General features: G+C 37.9%; 1 protein-coding gene across 2 annotated transcripts in view; it reads right to left on the bottom strand.

Annotated features, from left to right (window-relative positions):
- Positions 1-412: 412 nt before the first annotated feature.
- Positions 413-20,590, bottom strand: part of LOC124804726 (tyrosine-protein kinase Btk29A) — a 374,204-nt gene continuing 354,026 nt past the window's right edge. For both annotated transcript variants that reach the window (XM_047265010.1, XM_047265009.1), the window contains exons 7-12: positions 20,249-20,442; positions 18,764-19,104; positions 15,103-15,221; positions 9,545-9,663; positions 7,354-7,487; positions 413-7,020 (exon numbers count right to left, since the gene is read on the bottom strand). In XM_047265010.1, the coding sequence (XP_047120966.1) occupies positions 6,919-7,020; positions 7,354-7,487; positions 9,545-9,663; positions 15,103-15,221; positions 18,764-19,104; positions 20,249-20,442 (1,009 nt within the window). In that variant the 3' untranslated portion in view covers positions 413-6,918. The remainder of the gene's footprint in view (positions 7,021-7,353; positions 7,488-9,544; positions 9,664-15,102; positions 15,222-18,763; positions 19,105-20,248; positions 20,443-20,590) is intronic.

Below are 20,590 nucleotides of genomic sequence, written 5' to 3'. Positions count from 1 at the left end.
GGGTAGATCGCTCAGTCTCAAGAATGACAGGGACTCACCTGTTATCAAGCTTCCTGTTGTTTTTGACAAGTTAGGCCAGAGTTCAGGTGCAATAAAAAGTTGTGTAGGCATACGAAGAGAGAGAGAGAGAGAGAGAGAGAAAGTGTGTGTGTGTGTGTGTGTGTGTGTGTGTGTGTGTGTGTGTGTGTGTGTGTGTGGGCGCGCGCGCACGCACATGTGTGTGTGCGTGCACTTTCTATGTGTGGCTTTAACAATCAGAAAATGTGTCACTTTCTACAACAGAATAAAGGCACAGCACTATTACAGAAATTTAGATTCTCAAATAACAAATTTTCGTGTTAGTATTAAAGGTATTTTCAATAGATTTATGTAGTAGGGTGCATTAAGATAATAAATAGTTCCAGACACCTAGTAGAAATAAATACACAATGTTATTAAAAGTTTACAGAATCTTACAACAGTTCTTGAGTTAACTTTTAAATACAAGAGAACACTTCATACATTCAGTATTTGTTTCCCCAGGTAGCTCAAAGAAAAGAAATGTCCAACTGTGTAACAAATGGCTCTCTCTATGATAGGTCAAAAAAATAAATCCTCCTCCATTTGCAAAATTTAAAAGGTTATGGATACCACTTAAATGCAAACAGCTGAAGTAATTTTCTTGAGTTAAGCTTCTGTAGGAAAGCACAGCACAGCCCAGCACTGCCTGCTGAACTATTTTAGCAATTGACATGACAGTTTTACATAATTATATTTTCTTCTTTTAAAGCATTATCAAGCTATACAGAGAAGGAGGGGAAGTGACTGGAAGTTAAAGTGAAAAGCAAGCACTTACACTATTTGGAAGAGTAATCTACAAAGTTAGCTCCATAACAGAACTTTATACACTAGAATCAAAATCCCAAGACTGAACAATGGAAATTTTCATTACTAATTTAAAACACACAATGTAACAACACAAATGTATGTATTATTATCACTTAGTGCTTCCTTCAGTTGATTAGAAGAACATAAGAAGGGTTAGGAACTACTAATATGAACACAAATTTTAAGGAAGGGCCACACAAAATTAGTTCTGCTGAGATCCAGAATATGATTCAAATAATTTAGTCCTAATGTGCTAAGACTATTAGTTCTGGCACTTTTCTGTTAATTTCCCTGGGATTAGTTGTTATGTAGATCTGAGCAACAATTAGAAGGCCAGCAACTTTTTGTTAATGCGGTAATAGTAGCTGGAATGTTTTACAGATAAATAAAGTAAATGATTTTTGAGCAATAATTTTTGTTAATATTAGAATTGAGGGAAATTAAAAGGATGAGGAATCGAGCAAGTGCCGCTACAGAGGGAATTCATGAGGGCCAGAAAGTAATCTCTGTAGCATGGGAAGCAACAGGGTGGGACAGAACAGTTACTACACTGGCTCATGCAGCAAATGAGTGAGCTCAGACCGGCAATAGAGAGAAAGCTCCATTGCTTCTCGTTGGCCTACAGTAGATGTTCAGGTGAGCACTGTAATGGAAAATCACAGACAATGTAAAATCCATTCCATAAAATGGTTTTTAGTAGCAAAAAAACCTTTTTGACATTTATCATGAGGAATGTGCTGCATATGGATGGAATGTCATGAATGAAGATGATTAAGAATGGAAGGACGAATACTCATAATGGTAATAGATTACTTGGCAGTTCATGAACTGGTTTTAAATGTTGAAGTAATTCATGAGAATAGTGCCTCACAACTATCTCACCTTTCAGATAACTTTACACATGTTTCTCAGTGTTTTGCCAAAGACCATGACTAAACAGATGAGGTACATAAACTGCTGTGCTTAATGGTTCCAAAACTCCTTTTCAAGAGCCACAAAATTCAGTGTGTAACTGCTTGTCTTAAACTTCTTTTTGGTAACAATACTTGAGGAGAAAACCTACCAGACACAATCGTGATCTGTAATGAGACAGGTATGTGGAGACAAAACAGCAGTCAAAGCTGTGAGATCATACCGCCACATCTAACAAACCACAACAACATGCTGACTCTGTCAGCTACACCGATTTTCACTACCACTCTTTTGGACACTAAAGGAATATTGTTGGTGGCTTTTATAGAATGTAGAAGGATAAGCAATTGTGAAGTGTAATGTGAACCATTAAGATAACTAAGATTCAAAATAAAGTGTGGTCTCTCTACCACTGTTCTGGCTCAACAATTCTAGGTCATGCTTGTTGTCTGGTAAATAAGAGTTGTTGTGCCAGTTGAAATGGCAAGTTTTTGAGTGTTCACCCTAAAGTGAAAATTGGGCACCAAGAAACTTCCACCTTTCCACTCAAAAGAAAACTGGCTTGGCTGCCAATCCTTTGACTGTGCTGAACTTGAAGATGCTGCCATGGGTTAGCTGCAACTGCAGGCAGCAGGATCTTATGTAGAGGGAATTACTGAATTCATTAGGAGAGCTGGTAATTGCTTAAATCTGAATGGTGTTTTTGTAGGGAACTACATGAAAGGTATAGTTTCAAGACATTTATAGTAAATTTGTTTTAAGTATTGCAACATTTTATTTACAGCCTAGCAGAGTTTACTTTCTGAATAGCCCTCAGTGATGTTTGTTCATCCCTCCACAGTTTACTTAAACATGTACGTATTAACATTCAGCATCAGTTACCTCATTTAAAGCATGTGAAAGCACATATTTTCAAGAGGTTTTGACTTGATTATGAGTTTTTTGAGGAACACAATTGTGATGCTGAAGTTTTTCTAAATGACACTACTTTGTGTCATAAGCAGTTTAGTAATTTATGCCAAAGTGAGTACCTAAACTTCCACTTAAAATTGCTACTAGTAATGACTGTATACTTGCAGCATCTGTTACATCATCAGTAACTGCCATATCTGAGATGCTACATGCATCATGTACATTCTAGACAACTACATTTGTTCCTGTTAATAGCACACTATCGTGCTAGGAGCTACTAACAATCCATCATAAAGAGGATATGGAGAAATGGGATCTCAATAGATAATATTGACTGCATGGAGCATTCCATTCTGACTTTTTATGTGCTTTCCTCAGAATATTTATCTTTGGAGAATGTAAATTTGCTAGAAAAATTTTACTGTTATACTTGTCTATTTACTGATTTTCATTAATAAAAAAGTGTACAAGGCAGTATATGCTTTGGCACTTCTGACAAAATCTTCCAGCTTCACAGTTAAGGAAATTTCTTACATATGCCACATCAGATAATTTTCCAATGTGATTCAAAAGTTCCCAGCAGTTATTTAGTATTGAAATCCAATTGATATCTGTCATATCATGAAGTTTTATAATTGCATAGAAATAATGACACTATAATATGGGTCACGGAATATAGAGGTACACAAACTATATCATCACAAAAGCTCTCAATACTGTGGCCACCTGATAACTGAAACACAAAAATATAAACTTTTTTTCTTTCACACTACTGCTTAATTCAGTTCTGTGAAACACAGTATTGTTAAGAGATCAGCCAATATATCTGCACTCCACTTTACTCTGATCTTTTAACAACAGCAGTGTAAAACATATCACAGTCTAGGAATATAAAATAAAGACAGGATGAAATGGTAAACTAGGGGAAGTATCCAATCTTATGCATGCAGTTCTTAGTTCTAATAACAATAAAACTGCACTAAATCATTATCCCCTAAATATTGGGATTCAGGTATAGCCTGACAAATGTTTTTAAACAAATGGGTCTATTTACACAAAAAAGGTTACTAGATATATGCTCTATGCCTATCACTCAGCATTTACAATATAAATAAAGATTCTTCATCAACAAATAAGCACTCCTAAAACACTGTTGACATTAAACATAGCTATTAATCTAACAACACTACTAGACAATCTCTGCTTACAGAGATGCAACCAATGGCAACTTTTACAAAAAGTCCTCTCATCTTAAACAGGCAATAAGCACACAACATTTTCACATAGAATTTGTATAAAATGACATTTTTCTTGCAATCAGTGCCGTATTATAACCATCCAACAGTTATATCAGTTTTGAAAGATATTCAATATCACAAGAACAACACATGGCAGTACATTTTTCAAATGAACACTTACTCTGGGCATTTTAAAATTTTTGTTTCAGTATACAATACAGTCTGCACTACAGTTAGATAAACTGCAATGGAAGTCCAAGAATGTTCCTGCTGCCATGAGCAGTTTGCAATCGATATTTTTGATGGCCACACACCAAACCATGATGCATAAAAAGGAAGTTTTAAGTTCCGTGATCTTATATAAAAAGGAAATTGCAATACTTCTGATCAAAATATGGACGAAGAACAGTCAGCTACAACTTTTTATAAAGTGTACTGCAACTACGACATAGGAACACAGTGGAATACTGTTGCAGAAAAGACTACATGCTACATTTATTCTGCAGGAACTAAAATGATGTAGAAAGAGACATTAAAACGTAATCTTACTTCAGAAATTAACTGGTTTTATCATGTGAATGTTACATTGAGCACCTGAACAAATGTGCACATATGCACTCTCGCTGTACATATGATATATTTCAAGCTTTGATAAACAATCTAACTACCTCTTACTGTACACAGCAGTTCACATTATATTAAGCAGTGACCTTAAACTTTAAAATGTTTGATGTACTGAAATATGGCAATTTCAAACAGAATATTACATGAGAAGTGATAGAGGTTTTCTTTTACACACCTGCTTTACAAATTTCTCCCTTCTCTCTCTCTCTCTCTCTCTCTCTCTCTCTCTCTCTCTCTCTCTCTCTCTCACACACACACACACACACACACACACACACACACACATATCTACAAGGCCAAAAATATACATTCTTGTTTTAACAGCTACGCTGGACAAAAAGTTCTTACTTTACATTATTAAGCTGTTAAAATGAATTTTTACATTCATTTACGATGGGAAAAAGTCTATCAATTCCAAAACTGAAAAACCACACTCTGAGCTATAGAAGAAATTAAAAAGTCGCCTTTCCAGTTTTTGTGTAAGTACAGTGCCTAAACTATGTTCATGACACTCAGCAAAATCTACTGCTAGGCACACAACAATATTAAGTACAAGATGTTGTGAATATTTTCAACCAAGTTACACAACCTTATCTCGTTAACAGTGAATGTTTAGGAAAGGACAGTTCTGAGTAGCAGCAATATGCTTGTGACTATTCTGTCAGATTTTTTTCTTTTTTACATTTACTCAAAATTCCAGTGTTTAGGACATTACAAAAGGCAGTAAATTTCCAAATGAAGAAAGAGATAAAGCAAAGTTTCTTTGTTGATTAGTTAAAAATTACCTGGTCCCTAAAAGTTTCTAACAGAAAACTGATTAACTGTGAATTGTCATTAACAAATTATTATGCAGCAGAGCATACATTTATAATCTGTTGACAAGTAATTTGTTTCTTTTTAATTATGTAAGACATATTCTTCTAAGGCCACAAAATTTATTTTTGTGCACCAAAAATTCAGAACTACAACACCAGGAATGTCATGTATTCTATTCCACTGAAGATTCCCTGCTTAAATAAATTAATCTATTGGTAATTACCTAACTAAAGATACTTCCAAGTTGCAATTTGAGAAACAGCTATGAACTATTTTCAGTCCAATAGTGATACATTTCTAAGTCTTTTCAATAAAACCTCAACACATGAGGAAGCGTTGTGTAATGGTACCTTATATATCAAGACAATAAAAAAACCTTACAATTTCTCAGCGAGCACGCACGCGCGCGCGCACACACACACACACACACACACACACACACACACACACATATTCTAATGTTTAGACAGCAGATATAAAATTATTTCTAATTCAGAGGATATAACATATCCAACATATCACATGCAACCTCATATATAAATACCCAATTATGGAACTTCTTGGCAAACACACGCATCTCAGAAATTAATTTCTAACAATTTAATAAAATATTACAACAGCTTACCAAAAAATAATTGCAGTAGTAAAAAATCTTCCTAACATTTTAACACGAGGCTTTCCTAATAAATTACTCACACTGCTATTCCAGGACATTGTGCGTACAAGATCTTGATAAAAGTAGCAGAGGAAAGCACTAAAAACATACACTGTCCAAGCAAATGGCAGCAGTAGTCACCCTCACAGCCAGAGTTCTAAATTCACATACAATCCACCCACTGCTGGTTACAGAGTATGGCACGACGACAACAGCTAAAATGATTCCTTCCATTAATCTAGTGCTCGCAGCAAAATTCATTTGAGTAATATCAAGATACAGAGACTAGGGTCATTAGGAATAAATACAATTTATGAATCAGGAATCACAACAACAGTTTCCAGACTGGGTACCATCACACACAAAACTACAGTCAAGAATATGTGTAGCCAGGCAGAAGATCAATCACCTGGTTAAACATGTGGTATCATTAACTTCAATGTTCAGCCATAACAGTGTCTTCCGAGTCACTTCTGACGCATTTAAAATATTACAATTACCACTGCACAAAAAAACACTTCTTCAGAGTGATACACACATGGAGTATACCTCCAAATATAATGAATCAGTGTACGACATGAGATCAAACAGACGAGATGGACAGATAAGTTATTAGATAATGTCCGCCAACAGAAGATGTGCCTCCACTGAGACATTGGCCGCAGTACGACAGCCGATGGCCTGAGCCTCACTAACAGCGCCCATTTGCTGCCACTACTTAGCAGTCCGACGGCTTGCTTGGATGGCACGGCACAGTTCGGCCCAAGGGTGGCCGTAGGATGTGCAGAATATGCATGCTGGGCTTGGAGTGGGCACAGGTACAGATGCAGGCGTGGACACAGAATCCGGGAGCGGCGGCGGTGGGGCGGCCGGAGGGGAGGGTGCCGGGGGCAGTCAGTCAGCCATGACACCCTGTGAGACGCTCACCAGCTGCTCCTTGAGTGAGCGGAATGACGGGCGGTCCTCCGGCGCATGGCACCAGCACTTGCGCATCACCTGCAAACAGAGGCCATAAGTACAGAACGTAGCATGTACATTAAAATGATAGTGTACAACAGAAATGCTTATCAAACGTCTGATGCTGGCATGTTTGAATTTCTTTATTGTATAACTCCAACCTGTTTACATTTACCTGAAAGATTTTGACTCTCAGACATGAAGATGATCATTATATATTCTCAAAACTAGCTGTCAGTCATTTATGTCATGCAACAGAGACTGTAAAAGTAACTCCCCCAACGAAATGTCATCCAACACACAATTTTCTCAAATAGATATACCTTTTTGTACAGAAACATTGTTTTGACATCCCAGCACATGTTTACACACCTGATACACCTCTTTGTAACACGCCTTTGGTCGCTCCAGTACAATGCCCCTTTGCACCCTTTCAACGACTTCAGTGTTCTTGAGACGCCCATAAGGCATTTTGCCACATGTGAACACTTCCCACATCAGGACTCCTGTTAAACAAAAAGATTATGCTTTATGAAACACTGGAAACTCCAGGTTGGAATATCAAAAACATCAGGAAAAGATAGATTGCTACTCACTGTAAAAGTGACATGCTGAATTGCAGACAAGCACAATGGAAAGCATCTTTTCACTGTGCCTATCTGCAACCCAATGTGTAATCTTTACAATGAATAGCAATCTACGATCATGCTTCATCTTTTATACTAAACACACCTACAAAATATTAATTCAATTTCACACAATAACAAAAATTATTCCCTTGAGCTTGGGGACAAAAAATAATTGGTATTTTTCACAAGACTTAAAAGCTTCTAATTACACTCTTTACTTCGCGCATGAGAAACATTGTTCTGACGTGTTCTTTAGAAGCACACAAAAATACGTTCCTCACAAAATACGAAATCATTTGAGCATCCTAAAAACCGAAACAAGACCAAAAAAATCATTGATACTCAAGGTGTGGGAGGAAAGAAATAAATAATGTTACAAAGAATGGGTAAAAAAAATATTTTTCAACCTGCAGAAAAAAGTTAGAACAATAAACTGTTCTTAGGTCAGTCTCAAGATGTACAAATTCATTCAGCACATTTTTATAATGAAAATGTCTTCCAAGGCAAAAATAAGATACTGCCATAGGTTTGAAATAATTTTGGCTGTGTAATAAAAAAAGTTGTCCATTGAGTGTGTGTTGTGACAAATCTCACAGAAAATTGAAGCCAAAAATAATTAAGAAAATGAAATTAATTTTGATAACATACACCACACCACTATGTAGAATTCCTCCCCTTCAAAAGATTCCGTGTGTGGATTCATGAGGTGCTAGCCACAGAATTTTTTACAAAAGCTACCTTCCTTTCCTCGATTTGTTGGTCAGGATGTAGGGTGACCATACATTGGAACATGCCGTTATTAGAAAGTCAACTTACATCGATTTGCTTTCACAGGCTGACAGCTGTCACCAAGGCTCAGCATGAAGGGGTACTTTATACCTTGGTTCATATGGACCATGCCAGCCCAGACTGTGAAAGCATGACAGCTGAGGCAGCCTACCTCAGAGTCACCTTCCATCACACTGATTATAGTGAAAATAACAGAGGGAAACATTCCACGTGGGAAAAATATATCTAAAAACGAAGATGATGTAGCTTACACAAACAAATACAAACACACACACAAAATTCGAGCTTTCGCAACCTAAGGTTGCTTCATCAGGAAAGAGGGAAGGAGAAGGAAAGACGAAAGGATGTGGGTTTTAAGGGAGAGGGTAAGGAGTCATTCCAATCCCGGGAGCGGAAAGACTTACCTTAGGGGGAGAAAAGGACAGGTATACACTCGCACACACACACACACACACACACACACACACACACACACACACACACACACACACACATATCTATCCGCACATATACAGACACAAGCAGACATATCAATATGTCTGCTTGTGTCTGTATATGTGCGGATGGATATGTGTGTGTGTGTGCGCAAGTGTATACTGAGCTTTCACATGTCAATTGACATGGCAGGAAATTTTATTGACAGAATCTTGTTCGTGGCTGATTAATCTGTTAGATGTTAAGTGAACTGTGAAGAGCCATCCCTCCACTAATAACTATGCTCAGCCTCAAGCTGCCTGTCACACAATACTTGCGTTAATTCAAATGGTACACTTTCAAACATCCATCCTATGATCCAGAAATGACTCCAAGTTTCACTTCTCCACACTCATGTCAAAACACTTTAACTCCGATGAGAGCTTGAAGAAGCTGCCATAGTCTGGCTCCTATGTCAGGTGGTAGAGAGGGAATTTACCAACTCATTAAGAGAGATGGAAAATGCTTAAACCTGTATGGCGAATATGTAGAGAAGTAATACAAAAGTGTAGTTACAACATTTTTCTAATAAATTTGCTGCACTTATCACAATATTTTATTTGTATCAAAACGGAAGCTTCTTTCCGAATAGTTCTCACTAAATGCACATATGACAATCACAGTTCATGAGAAGGTGATGTGAAATTCACACTTGCTAACTATTTATTTACCATAAGCCCAAACATCGGACTTCGAAGAGAACCTGGTGTAGTTGAGCACCTCAGGGGGTGCCCACTTGATGGGGAACTTGGTGCCACCAGAGCTCGTGTACTGGTCATCCAAAACATACCTGCAATGTACAAAGAGTAATTTAATTGCTAAAAAGATAGCCTTATCAAGACAAATTTTTTTCCACAGAAAGTTTGGACATAATAAACAAAAAGATTACCATATTTACTCAAATCTAAGCCGCACTTTTTTTCCGGTTTTTGTAATCCAAAAAACCGCCTGCGGCTTAGAATCGAGTGCAAAGCGGAAGTTCTGAAAAATGTTGGTAGGTGCCGCCACAACTAACTTCTGTCGTCGAATATATGTAGCGTTTCGCAGGCACAAAGATAAACACTGGCACCAAAACTTCTGCGTCAGTAAATAAATTTTAAAGAAAAAAGGTCGAAGACGAGCCTTTTTTCTCCACCCTGAGTTTCGACCACTGCATTTTCATACATTATCCAACGAAGTAAAAAAAAAATTCCTTATTGTTCAACTTCGAATGTAGCAGCATTTCAATGCACTACGAAAATCCGACTGGCAAGACTGATTGGGATGTTTGTCAATATGGCCTACTCTGCGTTCTGAATTTTTTCCTACCTGTGAGAAGAGATGGTTGCTAATAGGAACTTTTATGAATTGTGAATCACATGCAGTATTCTCTTCACCATAATAATAATACGAATATAAACATTTTCCCATGTATTCTTCCGTGTTTGCTGCTATCTCATTTAAATCCTGTCTGCCTGATAAACTACAAAACTAGAGTGAGACAACAGCAAACGCGGACGAAAATACATATCATGTCATGTTTATATTCGTATTATTCTTATGCCGAATAGTGATACAGTCAGAATTGAAGCACGGCAATTGACTAGATTTTTTAATCTAAGATAACTCTAATTTCTGTGCAGAATGTAATGTACTAAAGAGGCGCCTGCAAAGACTTTCAAACGGAGAAAAATTTTCGCTAAACTCTCGTTCAGAACATCTTCTATCGTACGCAGTCTATTATTTGGTTCTTGTTGATTATTTTCAAAGAAAGCAGCAGTGTAAGTAACAACAAATAGCAGTCTCTTGCAATTGTTTCGCCTAATGAGACGATTCCTCTCTTTTTTTAAAAAAATTGTAAGCGGTGGTAGCGCGCACAAAAGCAAGCAATGCCGCGAGTGGCGACAGGTCGTAAACACTCATTATCTGAATGCAACAAACAATGCATGACACAGTACAGTAATGCATTTTCAGCTTTGAGTGACGTAAACACCTATAACGAAGAGAACGGCACTTATCAGATCAAAGAAAAATAATCAATCACTTCAAACCAGACGAAGCATGTGAAAAAGGAAGGGTATCCGTATAAATACGGACGGAGCGCCTGACGCTTAGCAACGGCTACCTGGTAAAGCTTAACTGCTAAGCTTACGACTCGAACCAAACTACTATAGCTGTATCGTCATTCATTTGACCCAAATTGTGTCTCATATTACAATGGACCAACTTTGTTTCGATTTGGAGGTGCAGCCTAAAACTTTTCTCTCCCCTTGAATTTCGAGTCTCAGATTTCAGGTGCGGCTTAGATTTGGGAAATTTTTTTTTTTCCTCGATTGCGAGTCTCATTTTTCAGGTGCGTCTTAGATTCGAGTGCGGCTTAAATTCGAGTAAATACGGTACTTCATCACAAATCAAACACAGTCAGCAGTTTATTTGTACGAAACTTTGTTATAATCTGTTAGTACAGTAGCAGACAGCTGTGGGCGGAAGTCAGGAAATATTTCCAACGAATCTTGTCGAACTATTCCCTACATTTTTAAGCCAAGCAACTTCCTCAAGATGATTCCATTAGCTGTTGTGTACAGGAAATGTTGTCATTGAATGACTGTTAACTTGGGCAGAATTTTTATTTGGTATCATAAATGGCAGCTTGCTTTAAATGTGGATACATTTAAGTTCATTCAGAAGGGTACGAGAAAAATTCTAGTAATATTTGAATACAGTATTAGGGGCATGCTACTCCACTGTGCTGTCATTTAAATATCTATGTGTAACACTACGAAAAAACATGAAATGAAGCATGCACATACAGTCAGTTTAGGGAGAGTCAATGGTCTACTGCAGTTTATGGGGAGAGTTTTGGTAAAGTGCAACATATCTATAAAGGAGACTGCATGTAACATAATTGTGTGACCCATTATATTATACTGCTCAAGTGTTTGGGATTCTCACCAGATCAAAGTAAAGAAAGGCAACTTAGTGAGTCAGGTGCGCTGCTAGATTTGTTGTTAGTCCAGTGTTACAGAACTGCCCAGAGAGCTTATGTGGGAATCATTGGAGGAGAAAATATGATCTTCTCACAAAATGCTTCTGAAGAAGTTTAGAGAACCAGCATTCATTATAGGTTCAAGTAATTCTATTGCTTCAAACATGTATGGGCAAAATAATAGAGATTTGGCCTTGTAAAGAGGTATACAGCAGTAACTATTCCCTCATACCATTCACAAATGGAAAAGGAATTTGAGCAAGCAGTAACGGTACATAGTATCGTATGGCATGCACCGTAGAGTAGCCTGGAATATATGTAGATGTAGACACTATAGATCCACAATTCTTTTTGTCCTGCTCTAAGCCTTTCACATTTGCAAGTTAAATACACTTTTATCATACATCATACACTCAAGAAAGTCTAACAGCTCTGCAACAATTTTCTGCAGATTTATTTCCTCTCCGAATCCAACACACTTCTGTACATTTCCCAACCAATCAACTTCCACAGTACTCCTATAAAAATACACTTACTAACTGCTCAGGCTCTCATGGGACCAAACTCCATTACGGCTAATCCCTTACTTTTGATGTATTAATATGTCATGCTATTCTGTTTCTCATACAACAAGGATTGATTCAAACACACCAGCGTGCCCTTTCTCGCAATGCTGCAGACCAGTCAAATATCTGTGTGCTATTGACATGACATGCTGAAATGTCTGTGGGCCACAGCGTCATTCCTAATATAAATAAAATACTTTTTTTCCTTACCTTAGTTATGCACAGTAGTTAATTGGTACCTAAAATTTTAAAATTGTGGTGCAAACTGTATTTCCCTGTTTCTTATAGTTTTAAGTAGAATTTAAATTTGGCTGACTACCAACAAATGCATATTCTTCATAGAAACATTTTATTTCAGGCAATTTACTAATACTAATGCTATCTATATTCAAAATTTTGTGTCTGCTACAAGAGTTTCTAGCTTAGGAAATATTGCTGTTAAAAATGAGTGTACTGTAAGAAATGAAACATTGTACAATTTCTATAATAAATTCCTTCAAAACTCCAGTATTACCATACTACAGCATGGAATTTTCAGTTTCTAAAAAATGTTTACGATTCCTAGAAAAATATGGCAATCAAACATTTCTGTTGTAACATTTTGTTTCTGGAATAATCTTGATGAGCTTCAATAGAAGACACTGGAGAAATTTTTGCACCTAAATATCCATTCACTAACACAGACCCAATATTATTTAAAGAATAGTGTTACAATAGTTAAGCAATATACCTCTATTTTGGAATTCGTGTAAATATTACCAGTAATTCCAGTTTTCTACAATACTACTTAAAACATAATTGAGAAGTATTTCTCCAATTTGCAATAATATGAAAATAGTTTCCTATATATGTATGGGGTGAATCTATAAAAACACCTAGTGCTCAAAGCCAAAGTCAGTCACATCTAGGAATTTAAGTGTGAGGAACGTTTGTTAATCTGTGAAAACTTTCCACTCAGAAAACTGTGTTCACACTGACTTTATTTGAGTCAAAGTAAGTTATGGGCCCATTATTTTAGATGAACCTCTGCTAGGTTCAACTGTAAGCTGTCCACAAACATTTTAGTGTGTTTATAAAAATAAAAGTGTGTCAAAAATACTTTAAATATATTTAGTGTTGCCTGCATCATTTAGAATTTCCTAGCATCATTTACAACATTTATCAACAATTAAGGCCAAGAGAAGAACCCAAATGAGTGTTGCACATCAGTAGCTCGACAATGCACAGCTGTTCTTCCACCACTACTTCCCACTAGCTGTTGAAAGGTAAGGTTGCTCACCTATCACGCATGCGCATTTGCTGATGTGGTCTTTCATTCCTTTTTCCTACTTTGCTTTGTATCCGAGTATCTTCAGGATTTTATTCTCATATTTGTTTATTCTGCAAATGAAAAAATATCACTTTTCTGTAGAAAGCACAAAGGAAGAAATTCTGGATATTCTCAGTGAATGACAGGATGATTTATTTTATGCAGGTAAAAGTGATGACTTGCCAACAAAATTTCAAAGTAACACTTCTCAGCAGGTGCAAGAAACCAGCCTTTTGTTTTCAGAGTAGATATAGATCTTCAAAGAAAGTAATCAGATATGACACCAGTAGAATTACTATCAAGACAGAAAACAAAAAAATGTAGAAAGGGAATTGAAACAACTAAAACAGTTGATCGGCACGAACACTGATAACAAATTGCAGTAGTGGCAGAGAAGACATAAGGTTTGCCCGAGGATAAAGGGAAGATTTGCTGGAACGAATAATGTAAAGCAGTAATAGAAGAAAGATGCGCCAAGACCAAAACCACTTGGCCTGTGGTTAGAAAAACAGCACATACTAAGAGAATGGAACAAATATGGACAAAAAATGGCTTAAAGAAAACAATTTTATCATATCACATTATTGACTGCATTGTATTTCCACCAATACATAAAGATGTTTATGCATTATATGGATAACTATGAAATGCAGCACAGTCCTTGTGACTACAACCTCGAGTGCAGTCAACTGTCTGACAGTGTGGGGCTGTCACATGGAATGTAAGTCAACACAGGCAAGAAATGGAAAATAGTTTGACCGGGAAGACTCTGTATTATCCTAAATTCAGCTGACCATTCTGCACTAGCCTACAGATAAGTACTGATCACAACATAAATCATTGCCCTGACAACACTGAATCATATAATAAGAACAACACGTTTCCTAAATTTGGATTGTGATGAAATATTTCTTCTTCCAAGTCTCAACAATCCAAACATTGCTATGGATCACAAAGCATTGCAAATAATGTCAACACATCTTAATAACTACTTAAAAATGCAGGTGGGAAAACTACTTTGCACAGCAGAAAAGAAAACCACTAACATCCACAAAGGAACTCGCAATCCCACACCCCTGCACACAGCATGCCTATGACCAATACGCAGTGCAGTAAAACTAGAAATTCTGTGGTGACACTTTACACAAGTGAAGGTCTCATTCTTTCTGTGGACGAGTAAAGAATTGTGGGTCTACATGGACTCCCGGACACACTGAGTAGAGTTGTTGTAAGGTTGACATCTGTCACTGCAGTTGTGCAGGATGCAAGTATATGACATCACATGACTGGAGGAGAATACATTTTTAAACACTTTTATAGCTCATAGTGAAACTGTTAACAGTTCTAGGTTGTGTCAAAGTTGATCTTTAAAGTTACACAGTCATCTACCTTGCTAAACCGAAGTCGGCAACCTTCACGACATTTTCTGAACCAACCAGACAATTCCGTGCTGCCAGGTCTCTGTGGATATAATTGTGGCGCTCCAAATACGCCATCCCGTTGCACACCTGAAAATTACACAAGCTATGAGAAATGCACTTCTACTCTAGAGAAAAGCATGGTTAATTGTTCAAGGAGTTTGAGTAGAAATAAAAACTGAAAAAACAAAATGTAAATTTCTGTATAATTTACACCCAGAGTTTGACCTATTCATCAAAAATGTGTGTAATTTAATGAACGTTTCTTATATGTAAGATAAAACTGAAAATTAAAAATCAGATACAAATTGAAGATTATGTATAAATGGAGCAATAGGCTGTCACTCAAATGAAAATTGAAGATAACCCAGTAGCTGACCCATGGTCTGCACCCGGACAGAAAATAACAGACTTTCTGACAAAATGTGGCAAACAGATAGTCACTTACCACAAGAACTGTATGGCAATTGGTTCCCCTTGCCCTTTGATAAATCAACACATTCAGTCATGTTAACAGTACTTCCACCTCCCTCCATCATCAGAAGCAGCCCTGTTGTGGCTAAGCAGTATGTTTCCCTAAGCACACACATGCTGTTGTCAATCACCTCCAGACACCCTGTTCCTCCACAAGGGTGGATCAGTATGATAGGTGTCACTGCTAATGAAAGTTGGTGTGCCCACCATGTGTTACACGGCAAAAAATGAAACTGATGGTAATTCATAGGTTAGTTCTGATTTGGCAGCCATCTGAATATGTTATGTTATGTTATGTTATGTTATACAGTTTTTGCCAACATGAAGATATTTCAGTATTGTTCAGTGATTTGCTGTTTTGCATTTGGATAAATAAATGGGTAAAGAGATAAAAGTGAAATCAAATTCTGTTTATGGTACACTTCAAAATCAATGACAACATTTAGACTTTTGTTCAATGAATTTAAATGTGGTGTAACGTCGGGTTTTGTAGAGAATTATTCAGGACACTCAGCAGATAGGGTTACTAAAAAACATCATTGAGAAAGTCCAGGACACACTTCTATGTGGTGGGACATCAGGGAAGAACCTGTGAGTCTGTTGGATACAGATGGATAATAGTAGCACATCACCCATGAAGATGTTTTTAGTCGCCATTGCTGTGGTGACTGTCTATGTGTACTAAGAATAATGGTGCCAGAAAAGACACACTTAGAACTGACTGTTCAAACCAATATGACATAGGGGCTCAAACTTTATATCACAAACAGTGATATGACACCATAAGGATGGGTAGCTAGCCCACAAAGCTGTGTTGATGGGAGCTTTCTGAGAATGGCAGTCCTCCAAGTGGTATCTGAGTCTTCCTCGAAGTCTATAAGATATTTGCAAGTTGTTCCTCATGAGAGACAGTTTGTTAGAAACTCGCGTCCAGGGAGGATGGATGATCAGGTTGTCCACAGCAGAATTATATTTCCTGAATCTATATTGTAATTGACAAATATCACTAGAGGATTTGAAAAACTATGCTAGAAGGCTGTCATTCCTACACAATTTTCATGTGCAACACTATAAGTACCATTTGCATATTCATGATCACTCCCTTGTTCCAGTGTGCCATAGAGAGAGTTATTACCTTTTTTTTCATTCTGGGTATCTTTTCTTTTTTTCTCTTTGAAATTGTGAGAATAATGTAGCTTCAGCACAAATTTCTGTTGCAGTTTTTTCTGGCAAAGAACTATGGTCAATTCTGGTGGCCCACTGATCTCAGGTAGCCACTATTATTATGAGGGGCAGCTAAATGAAAACGAGACAGATGGAAAAAAGTAAGTAAACTGTTTCTTATTTCAAAAGTAGTCACTGTAACTGTTATTACATTTATCCCACTGAGAGACAAGACAGTCAGTGACTTCATAGAAAAATGTTTGTGGTTTCCTATAGAACCATGAGTGTACCCAGACATGCACCGCTTCGTCTGAAGCAAGTCAACAGCCACAAATGTCTTTCTGTAGGGCTTCAAAAATATGGAAATCACATGGGGAGAGATTGGGGTTGTATGCAGGATGTGTACAGGCTACCCAACAAAACTTCTAAGCATAGTCAAAACCACCAGCGCAACATAAGCCTGGCTTTACAGCCAAGAGAAACCTCCAAAGAAACTGGATCAGAACTGCGCTACTGGATTCATTTTTTAATTTATTTTTGGGAGAGTTTTGTCCACTGCCCTAAGCAATTTGCATCAACATCTACATGACTACTCTGCAATTCACACTAAGTGTAAGGTATGGGGTTCATCAAATCACCTTCAGACTATTTCTCTTCCATTCCACTCTCGAACATCGTACAGTAAAAATGGATAGATTACCCACACGGTGAGTCTCCTCTGACCTGGACCTGCGGTTTTGTGGGACTTTCCCAGTATCTATCCCTTTTCCTAGACCTCTCCAGTCCTTTTCCTTAACCCTTCTTCCTTTCCCTTCAACCCTTCTGCCTGAAGAAGGAGCCACTGGCTCCAAAAGCTTTCCAATCACAACAGTCTTTTATGTGCGTGTTCTGCCGCTGCTTGGTGAGTAGATTTTTTCTCTCTCCAATCAAATAATTTTATCAATAATTGATTGTCTTCGTTATTACATACAGTAAAAATGGATACTTAAATTTTTCCGTGCAAGCTCTGGTGTCTCTTGTTTTATTACAATAAATATTTCTTCCTATGTTGGTTGGCATCAACAAAATATTTTCACATTTGTTTGGAGGAGAAAGTTGTTGATTGAAATTTTGTGAAATGATCTTGCCACAATAAAAACTGCCTTTCTTTTAATGACTGCCACACTAACTCACGTATGATATCTGTGACACTCCCCCCCCCCCCCCCCAAAACCACTCCTCCCCCCCCCCCCTCCAACTTCGTGATAATACAGAACAAGTTGCCACTTTTTGAATTTTCTGGATGTTCTCCATCAATCCTATTTGCTACAAATCCCATACCATGCAGTAAGTATAGAGGAGGACAAACAAGCATACAGTAAGCACTTTCTTTAGTAGACTTGTTGCATCTTCTATGTGTGTGTGCCAATAACATACAGTCACTGGTTCATTTTCTCCACAATAGTACCTATATAATCATTCCAATTTAAATTGTTCTTAATTTTACCTCTTAGGTATTTAGTTGAATTGACAGCCTTTAGATTTATGTGATTTGCAACCAAAATTTAATGGATTCCTTTTAGTTCTCACGTGGATGACTTCACACTTCTCATTATTTAGAGTCAATTGCCAATTTTTGCACCCTACAGATATTCTGTCTAAACCATTTTGCAATTGGTTTTAGATGGTAAATGACAGTATCATCTGTAAAAAATCTGAGAGGACTGCTTAGAGTGTCTCCTAAATAATCAAAAAATTGTGTTCGTTGTGTAAAGGGCATGAAATAAGAGGAGGGGAGGAGGGGAGGATGGGAGGGTGTAATGTGTCCATGCCTGTCTTTATTCGATGTACATTAACCTGCAACAAAATGCAACAACTATGTCAGGTAAATAAAATGTTGAAAATTCCACATATGAGGACAGATTACATTTTTACTTGCTTTACATTGAACAGAAGTAAAACATACAAACAAACAAAGTAAGTAAGCAAAGCAAAGGGCACTGTGCCATGCCCACCTGTATGCACATGTCGAGCAGCAGGCCGGTGTTGCCGCCGAGCGAGGCCTCGTGCCGGCGGAGGTAGTTGAGCAGCGAGCCGTGACGCATGTACTCCGTCACAATATAGATTGGCCGGTGCTTGCTGCACACACCGTACAGCTGGACCAGGTTGAGGTGCTGCAGCCGTGTCATGACCTTAGCCTCCTCAATGAAGTCATCTTCTGACATAGTCCCCTGCTTCATCATCTTTACGGCGACATCTATAGATCCACGCCATTTGCCACGGCGAACGACGCCAAACTGCCCGGAGCCGAGTTCTTCCAACAACATCAGTTCTTGTGGGTCAATCTCCCACTTATCTGTCAAGGAGAGAGGCAGGATAGCTAAATAGTAACTTAGTGCAGCATCAATGTGTGATTGCAGCACAATTACAATACTGCCATTACCAGAAAGTAAAGATATGAGAAGAGAATAAGTCAGCAGCAGATCAGAATGTAGAATTAGTTTTTTTTTTTTTATAGACAATTCAAGCATTATTAAGAAGCCAAGTGAAAAAGTGTCAACTGGGAAAATAGATACCCATGATTTTGTTAATGTTATTAACTGGCTTTCCACAAGCAGTACTGCTTTAAACATTCAAAAAACACCCCTCAGCCAGTTTCGTGCTTTTAAAAATTCTCGACCACTTCTTAATATGTCATACAAATATTGTTACTTAGATTCACAACTCCTTTTGTCATAAGAATAATTGCCAAGCATAACAACAATGGAAATTCCTGGAAGAAATAATATGTAAAATAAGGGAAAGGCAACCACTCACCTATAGTGGACTGATGTGTGGCACATAGAAACACGCAACAGAAAACAGTATTGAGTATTGATAACTCTACACTCACCTGACCAGAAGTACTGTTCTTCCCGCCACTGCATTTCACCAATTCCCTTTTATCAGACTTCAACCTATCTATTTCCCTTTTTAAATTATCTAACATACCTACTGAATGAAGGGATCCAATACCACACACTTTGATCCACAGAAGACCAGTTTTGTTTTCATGATGATAATATCCTCCTGAGGAGTCCTCAACTGGAGATCAGAACAGGGGACTGTCTTATATTGACCAATACATTATAGCTGTATTCTCCATAGAGAAAACTAACAGCTGTAGTTTTCCTTTGTTTTCAGCCACTCAAAGGGAAGCACAGGAAGGCCATACTGGCTGATGTTACAAGGCCAGGTCAGTAGGTGCCCCTGCAACTGGCGAAAAGGCTACTGTCTCTCTTCAGGAACCATGGATTAGTCTAGTATCTTCATAGATGCCCCTCTGTTATGGTTGCACCTGTGGTATCACTATGCACATCACCGAAGCATTTAAGCCACCCCATCTTGGGAAAGTCCATGGTTACGTACCCTGATGTAATGATAAACACTCCTTCTACTTGGCTAAGTCCACAGTAAATCCAGTTTTCTGTGTGACGACATGAGTGATGGCAGGTACGTACCATGGCTGAGGCCAGCGGTGGCAGGAACAGGGCGGTCACAGGGGCTAGCCTTGAGCCGTGACGCAAGGCCACCACTGTTGTGGCGGTGGTAGTTGACCAGGTCCGGTATGGAGCTGCAGCAGTGCTTCTCGGACAGGAAGAATTCTCCCCGAGAGTTCTGTTTGATGTGATAATGTTTCACGTGGGGATGAGGACTGTAAAGAAATAGTACCTGTAAGTAGTGTCTGCATCACACACACACACACACACACACACACACACAAACAAACAAACAAACAAACAAAAACTACATGTACATTCTGGAAATTTGTAAGTGTGAGTATGTCATGTCGGATACAGAGT

This window comes from Schistocerca piceifrons, chromosome 7, assembly GCF_021461385.2.
Source record: "Schistocerca piceifrons isolate TAMUIC-IGC-003096 chromosome 7, iqSchPice1.1, whole genome shotgun sequence".
In the NCBI taxonomy this organism is placed as follows: Eukaryota; Metazoa; Arthropoda; class Insecta; order Orthoptera; family Acrididae; genus Schistocerca; species Schistocerca piceifrons.
Note: the sequence above shows the minus strand (reverse complement) of the source record. Positions and strands in the feature narration are given on the sequence as shown.